Source organism: Procambarus clarkii, chromosome 11, assembly GCF_040958095.1.
Source record: "Procambarus clarkii isolate CNS0578487 chromosome 11, FALCON_Pclarkii_2.0, whole genome shotgun sequence".
Lineage (NCBI taxonomy): Eukaryota > Metazoa > Arthropoda > Malacostraca > Decapoda > Cambaridae > Procambarus > Procambarus clarkii.
The window spans coordinates 45,752,407-45,761,564 of NC_091160.1; the positions used below are offsets into that span (position 1 = coordinate 45,752,407).

The 9,158-nt window shown below is 50.7% G+C and overlaps 1 protein-coding gene across 1 annotated transcript in view; it reads left to right on the forward strand.

The window, feature by feature from the left end:
* The first annotated feature begins 2,863 nt into the window (after positions 1–2,863).
* The window catches only part of LOC138363707 (mucin-22-like), a 31,349-nt gene continuing 25,054 nt past the window's right edge, over positions 2,864–9,158 (forward strand). The window contains exon 1 of the mRNA XM_069323095.1: positions 2,864–2,886. Within this exon, the coding sequence (XP_069179196.1) occupies positions 2,864–2,886 (23 nt within the window). The remainder of the gene's footprint in view (positions 2,887–9,158) is intronic.

Genomic DNA, 9,158 nt, shown 5'->3' on the forward strand with positions numbered 1-9,158 from the left:
GACCACCACCAACACACAGTGACCACCACCAACACACAGTGACCACCACCAACACACAGTGACCACCAACACACAGTGACCACCACCAACACACAGTGACCACCACCAACACACAGTGACCACCACCAACACACAGTGACCACCACCAACACACAGTAACCACCACCAACACACAGTGACCACCACCAACACACAGTGACCACCACCAACACACAGTGACCACCACCAACACACAGTGACCACCACCAACACACAGTGACCACCACCAACACACAGTGACCACCACCAACACACAGTGACCACCACCAACACACAGTGACCACCACCAACACACAGTGACCACCACCAACACACAGTGACCACCACCAACACACAGTGACCACCACCAACACACAGTGACCACCAACACACAGTGACCACCACCAACACACAGTGACCACCACCAACACACAGTGACCACCACCAACACACAGTGACCACCAACACACAGTGACCACCAACACACAGTGACCACCAACACACAGTGACCACCACCAACACACAGTGACCACCACCAACACACAGTGACCACCAACACACAGTGACCACCACCAACACACAGTGACCACCAACACACAGTGACCACCACCAACACACAGTGACCACCAACACACAGTGACCACCACCAACACACAGTGACCACCAACACACAGTGACCACCACCAACACACAGTGACCACCACCAACACACAGTGACCACCACCAACACACAGTGACCACCACCAACACACAGTGACCACCAACACACAGTGACCACCACCAACACACAGTGACCACCACCAACACACAGTGACCACCACCAACACACAGTGACCACCACCAACACACAGTGACCACCACCAACACACAGTGACCACCACCAACACACAGTGACCACCACCAACACACAGTGACCACCACCAACACACAGTGACCACCAACACACAGTGACCACCACCAACACACAGTGACCACCAACACACAGTGACCACCACCAACACACAGTGACCACCAACACACAGTGACCACCACCAACACACAGTGACCACCACCAACACACAGTGACCACCACCAACACACAGTGACCACCACCAACACACAGTGACCACCACCAACACACAGTGACCACCACCAACACACAGTGACCACCACCAACACACAGTGACCACCACCAACACACAGTGACCACCACCAACACACAGTGACCACCACCAACACACAGTGACCACCACCAACACACAGTGACCACCACCAACACACAGTGACCACCACCAACACACAGTGACCACCACCAACACACAGTGACCACCAACACACAGTGACCACCAACACAAAAAGCTTGTTTCTTTCTGTTTTTGTTGGTTTTCCGTTTTCTTTTTGTTTTTTTATTGTCAGGTTCACTTTTATGTTGTTCTAACATTTTATGAATAGGTGGTCCCCCCCCCTCCCCCCTTACACACAGGAGGGTACAGGAGCAGACGACTGCTGACTCCTGTTAGCTGGCTGAGAGCTTTCCCTTCCCATAGCTCATGGTAAGCCTTACCCTACTAGTTTTACACACAGGTGGGTACAGGAGCAGACGACTGCTGACTCCTGTTAGCTGGCTGAGAGCTTTCCCTTCCCATAGCTCATGGTAAGCCTTACCCTACTAGTTTTACACACAGGTGGGTACAGGAGCAGACGACTGCTGACTCCTGTTAGCTGGCTGAGAGCTTTCCCTTCCCATAGCTCATGGTAAGCCTTACCCTACTAGTTTTACACACAGGTGGGTACAGGAGCAGACGACTGCTGACTCCTGTTAGCTGGCTGAGAGCTTTCCCTTCCCATAGCTCATGGTAAGCCTTACCCTACTAGTTTTACACACAGGTGGGTACAGGAGCAGACGACTGCTGACTCCTGTTAGCAGGCTGAGAGCTTTCCCTTCCCATAGCTCATGGTAAGCCTTACCCTACTAGTTTTACACACAGGAGGGTACAGGAGCAGACGACTGCTGACTCCTGTTAGCTGGCTGAGAGCTTTCCCTTCCCATAGCTCATGGTAAGCCTTACCCTACTAGTTTTACACACAGGAGGGTACAGGAGCAGACGACTGCTGACTCCTGTTAGCTGGCTGAGAGCTTTCCCTTCCCATAGCTCATGGTAAGCCTTACCCTACTAGTTTTACACACAGGTGGGTACAGGAGCAGACGACTGCTGACTCCTGTTAGCTGGCTGAGAGCTTTCCCTTCCCATAGCTCATGGTAAGCCTTACCCTACTAGTTTTACACACAGGTGGGTACAGGAGCAGACGACTGCTGACTCCTGTTAGCTGGCTGAGAGCTTTCCCTTCCCATAGCTCATGGTAAGCCTTACCCTACTAGTTTTACACACAGGAGGGTACAGGAGCAGACGACTGCTGACTCCTGTTAGCTGGCTGAGAGCTTTCCCTTCCCATAGCTCATGGTAAGCCTTACCCTACTAGTTTTACACACAGGAGGGTACAGGAGCAGACGACTGCTGACTCCTGTTAGCTGGCTGAGAGCTTTCCCTTCCCATAGCTCATGGTAAGCCTTACCCTACTAGTTTTACACACAGGAGGGTACAGGAGCAGACGACTGCTGACTCCTGTTAGCTGGCTGAGAGCTTTCCCTTCCCATAGTTCATGGTAAGCCTTACCCATCTCGCAGGATGGTTAGTCATACAGGGCCATTTGTTCAGTAGCCTGCACTGGTAAATTTTGGGTACACTGTGAGGATATCTTCAAGAACACGAGAGGTAATAAAGTAATTGCAGAGCTCCAGGTACCTCATGCCAACTGGTCTGAAAGGTCTAATAACTGGGCATACAGTGATTTAGTGTGGGAGATCATGCCGCAGTTCCTGCTCACAGAGTTTGCACCCGGAGCGCTCAGGATTGGGAGATCCGTCACCTGCCACAGGTAACGGTAGCCACCTGCCACAGGTAACGGTAGCCACCTGTCCCAGGTAACGGTAGCCACCTGCCACAGGTAACGGTAGCCACCTGCTACAGGTAACGGTAGCCACCTGCCACAGGTAACGGTAGCCACCTGCCACAGGTAACGGTAGCCACCTGCCACAGGTAACGGTAGCCGCCTGCCACAGGTAACGGTAGCCGCCTGCCACAGGTAACGGTAGCCGCCTGCCACAGGTAACGGTAGCCGCCTGTTCCAGGTAACGGTAGCCACCTGCCACAGGTAACGGTAGCCACCGGCCACAGGTAACGGTAGCCGCCTGCCACAGGTAACGGTAGCCACCTGCCACAGGTAACGGTAACCACCTGCCACAGGTAACGGTAGCCACCTGTCCCAGGTAACGGTAGCCACCTGTCCCAGGTAACGGTAGCCACCTGTCCCAGGTAACGGTAGCCATCTGCCACAGGTAACGGTAGCCACCTGCCACAGGTAACGGTAGCCGCCTGCCACAGGTAACGGTAGCCACCTGCCACAGGTAACGGTAGCCACCTGCCACAGGTAACGGTAGCCACCTGTCCCCAGGTAACGGTAGCCACCTGCCACAGGAAACGGTAGCCGCCTGCCACAGGTAACGGTAGCCGCCTGTTCCAGGTAACGGTAGCCACCTGCCACAGGTAACGGTAGCCACCTGCTACAGGTAACGGTAGCCACCTGCCACAGGTAACGGTAGCCACCTGCCACAGGTAACGGTAGCCACCTGCCACAGGTAACGGTAGCCGCCTGCCACAGGTAACGGTAGCCGCCTGCCACAGGTAACGGTAGCCGCCTGCCACAGGTAACGGTAGCCGCCTGTTCCAGGTAACGGTAGCCACCTGCCACAGGTAACGGTAGCCACCTGCCACAGGTAACGGTAGCCACCTGTCCCAGGTAACGGTAGCCACCTGTCCCAGGTAACGGTAGCCACCTGTCCCAGGTAACGGTAGCCACCTGCCACAGGTAACGGTAGCCACCTGTCCTAGGTAACGGTAGCCATCTGCCACAGGTAACGGTAGCCACCTGCCACAGGTAACGGTAGCCACCTGCCACAGGTAACAGTAGCCACCTGCCACAGGTAACGGTAGCCGCCTGCCACAGGTAACGGTAGCCACCTGCCACAGGTAACGGTAACCACCTGCCACAGGTAACGGTAGCCACCTGTCCCAGGTAACGGTAGCCACCTGTCCCAGGTAACGGTAGCCACCTGTCCCAGGTAACGGTAGCCACAGGTAACGGTAGCCACCTGCCACAGGTAACGGTAGCCGCCTGCCACAGGTAACGGTAGCCACCTGCCACAGGTAACGGTAGCCACCTGCCACAGGTAACGGTAGCCACCTGTCCCAGGTAACGGTAGCCACCTGCCACAGGTAACGGTAGCCGCCTGCCACAGGTAACGGTAGCCGCCTGTTCCAGGTAACGGTAGCCACCTGCCACAGGTAACGGTAGCCACCTGCTACAGGTAACGGTAGCCACCTGCCACAGGTAACGGTAGCCACCTGCCACAGGTAACGGTAGCCACCTGCCACAGGTAACGGTAGCCGCCTGCCACAGGTAACGGTAGCCGCCTGCCACAGGTAACGGTAGCCGCCTGCCACAGGTAACGGTAGCCGCCTGTTCCAGGTAACGGTAGCCACCTGCCACAGGTAACGGTAGCCACCTGCCACAGGTAACGGTAGCCACCTGTCCCAGGTAACGGTAGCCACCTGTCCCAGGTAACGGTAGCCACCTGTCCCAGGTAACGGTAGCCACCTGCCACAGGTAACGGTAGCCGCCTGTTCCAGGTAACGGTAGCCACCTGCTACAGGTAACGGTAGCCACCTGCCACAGGTAACGGTAGCCACCTGCCACAGGTAACGGTAGCCACCTGCCACAGGTAACGGTAGCCGCCTGCCACAGGTAACGGTAGCCGCCTGCCACAGGTAACGGTAGCCGCCTGCCACAGGTAACGGTAGCCGCCTGTTCCAGGTAACGGTAGCCACCTGCTACAGGTAACGGTAGCCACCTGCCACAGGTAACGGTAGCCACCTGCCACAGGTAACGGTAGCCACCTGCCACAGGTAACAGTAGCCACCTGCCACAGGTAACGGTAGCCACAGGTAACGGTAGCCACCTGCCACAGGTAACGGTAACCCAACCTGATCCTAGCAACCACTGTGTCGCACAGTCTGGTCCACGTTTTGTGCTGACCATAGATATAGGTTTCAGATCTGAACAATTCATAGCTTTTTATACTAGTACTTTCAGGTCGTTGGGAGTCAGTAATTTCTCTCCTATCAGACCTGAGTGTTTGGGCCAATACAGTTCTGCAACCCATCCTCCGAACTGACAGTACGTTTTAATACTAAGTGCATTTCCTGACTGTTATGCATAGTACATAATTGCACTTATGGGGCTGCTACATTTACCCATCCTCCTCCTTGATTTAAATCTCCTCGTTTTCTGTTGGGACACTTTAAAATTTTAAGATGAAATTTTAAAGTTCAGCTGCTATAAACAAGTTTTAAATATAAGGATTTTCTTTTTCCTTTTTATTAAACAATAGATTTTATGCAAAATTTGAAAATATCTTGAGTTACTTTACAATTTATTGAAATATTTTAGTTTTGTTTTATTTGTTTTATAAAACTGTAATATCAATATAGCTATAGGTTAAGTAATAGTTATAATTAAGATGCAATAAAATTCTTATCTTCACAAACTAAGACGGTTAGGTTAGGTCGTGGTTTTCTATTCAGCTTTTGAGGTAAAATCAAATATTTACAATATATTTGACAGTACGATTTAATTCTTAGTGTAAGTACAATTCTTAACTGTTATACATAGTACATAATTGTACTTATGGGGCTCTGTACATTTACCTCCCCATTTTTGGAGGACGGGCTGCAGTTTTGACAGCAGAGATGGGGATACCTAGATCTAATTCAACTTCAAACTTGTTACACGCTAATTTGGCTGCAATGTCTGTCTCATTATGATGGGTTATATTTATGTGTGAAGGTATCCATACAAAGGAGATTCGAGACCCTTTACTCTGTGCATCAATTAGGTCATTTATAATTGGGAGTATGAGGTTCTTGCTGTCGATCTTCCAAGAGAAGTTTTCGATTGCTTGAAGAGCAGACTTTGAATCACAAAATATTATTCCTCCTCCAATGTTTTTTAATGTACTGGTAGCTAGTTGTAATGCTGCTAGTTCTGCTTGTGTGGAGGTCAGCCAGTTGTTTAACCTGACACTGACAGACTTTGTGCAAATATTATTTCTATAAAACCTACATGCCGCTGCAGTCCGTCCAGTAGAAGACTGGACTGAGCCGTCGGTGTAGACACAGTGCTCGTGAGATCTTAGACTCTCGATGGAGGAGGCAATTGTTTCAAGAGTGACAGCTTTGAGAAGAGCAAGATTCTCATTATCTTTCTTGGTGACAGGTGTGTATGATACTTGAATGGTGGGTACAGATAAAGAGGAATATCAGAGACTGGTAGATTGCACTTAAAAGGAATGTTAAGTTTAATGAGATTGTAAGCATTGTTTCTCAGCCAATTATCATAAAAGGAGTGAGTTGGTATGTCGGCACCAGTCAATAGTGTGTTAACAGCACTAAATAATTTGTCTCTGAGCAATGCAGGAGATGTAGGGTCTCTCGTGACTTTAAGGCAAAAGGTGGTGTTGACTTGCATTATTCTCTCTAGTATGGTTGGAAGCTTCAGTTCTTCCCGTATGTTGATGATTCTTGTGCATCTTGGGGCACCAAGAATTATATTAAATTACTTTATAATAACTCTACGTTAGTCACGCGCCACATTTCACCCCTGACACCACGACAATAGCCTGAGGGTGTTCGTAGCTGTTAATATTTCTTAAAGCATTTAACTGAGGGTTACCGTAGTCAACCTATGTCCATCCCATACCCAGCCTATTCCCCCTGCAAATTTGGGTGAGACTAGCCCATAACATCTGAACAAAAAAAAAAACGAACATTTTCTCTAATAGGTATAGATTAATGCATCTGTACATGTGAAAAAAAAAATAAATCACTAATGCAAAATAATTAGTTTTCATAACTGTCAATAAACCGATACGATGTTCAATTATTTATTCTGTTTTTTAAATTTAAAATTTAAAAATTTTGTCAGTTAACAGCCCAAATAATCCATTATATTACCTATATGATAAAACATGGATAAATCCGGTGATAAGTCCCATGTAATCCACTGGACATATGAACAGATAGCATTGAATACATTTTAAAATACATTACATACAGGTTTTGACGTAATAAATTTGGAGGGCATTAACCGTTGTCGGCGGCCGGAGCGGCTGTATCTGTTGGGTCCTGTTTGCTCTAGTTGGTTCCTGTTTGCTCTAGTTGGTTCCTGTTTGCTCTAGTTGGTTCCTGTTTGCTCTAGTTGGTTCCTGTTTGCTCTAGTTGGTTCCTGTTTGCTCTAGTTGGTTTAAACTGGAATTTCCCTTCAGCTTAAATGTAAATGAGCTTTCAATCGATCACCAACGACAGCCATACATCACATACATACACATGCACATGTATACACCCCGTATTGTACATGTATAAACACATACATGGATACACACACACACACACACACACACACACACACACACACACACACACACACACACACACACACACACACTCTCTCTCTCTCAGAGAGAGAGAAAGACTTGGGGGTTGATATCAAGCCAGACCTGTCTCCTGCAGCACATATCAAGAGGATAACATCAGCGGCACATGCCAGGCTGGCTAACATAAGAACGGCATTTAGACACTTATGCAAGGAATCATTCAGAAGTTTGTATACCACCTATGTCAGACCAATCCTGGAGTATGCAGCCACAGCATGGAGTCCATATCTAGTCAACTGGAAAAAGTTTAAAGGTTTGCCACCAGACTAGTACCCGAGCTGAGAGGTATGAGCTACGAGGAGAGACTACGGGAATTAAACCTCACTTCGTTGGAAGACAGAAGAGTTAGGGGGGACATGATCACCACATTCAAAATTCTCAAGGGAATCGACAGGGTAGATAAAGACAGGCTCTTTAACACAAGGGACACAGGTGGAAACTGAGTGCCCAAATGAGCCACAGAGATATTAGAAAGAACTTTTCTAGTGTCAGAGTGGTTGATAAATGGAATGCATTAGGAAGTGATGTGGTGGAGGCTGACTCCATACACAGTTTCAAGTGTAGATATGATAGAGCCCAATAGGCTCAGGAACCTGTACACCAGTTGATTGACGTTGAGAGGCGGGACCAAAGAGCCAGAGCTCAACCCCCGCAAACACAACTAGGTGAGTACACACACACACACATACACGCATACACAAACATATACACACCTATAATTTAATACACCATAATGTAAACAAAGCCGCCATGCCTGAGGAAAGATGTAGAGGTTTCGTCAGTGGTTGTGTAAATGCCTGCTGAGCCCTGAGCCCAGAACCCGACCATACTTGAACACAGACGCAATGGAGGAGATATATTAACGACATACAAGATACTTAGGGTTAACTGATGAGGTGGCGAAGATTACACAGTAGGGGGGGGGGCTGCCCCTCCCCGCCACGCTAGGGAAAACAGCGCCGCACCTCCCTGCCTCGCTAGGGAAAACAGCGCCGCACCTCCCCGCCACGCTAGGGAAAACAGCGCCACACCTCCCCACCACGCTAGGGAAAACAGAGCCGCACCTCCCCGCCACGCTAGGGAAAACAGAGCCGCACCTCCCCGCCACGCTAGGGAAGGCAGCGCCGCACCTCCCCGCCACGCTAGGGAAAACAGCGCCGCACCTCCCCGCCACGCTAGGGAAGGAAGCGCTGCACCTCCCCGCCACGCTAGGGAAGGAAGCGCTGCACCTCCCCGCCACGCTAGGGAAGGCAGGGACGCACCTCCCCGCCACGCTAGGGAAGGCAGGGACGCACCTCCCCGCCACGCTAGGGAAGGCAGGGACGCATCTCCCCGCCACGCTAGGGAAGGAAGCGCTGCACCTCACCGCCACGCTAGGGAAGGAAGCGCTGCACCTCCCCGCCACGCTAGGGAAGGAAGCGCTGCACCTCACCGCCACGCTAGGGAAGGAAGCGCTGCACCTCCCCGCCACGCTAGGGAAGGCAGGGACGCACCTCCCCGCCACGCTAGGGAAGGCAGGGACGCACCTCCCCGCCACGCTAGGGAAAACAGC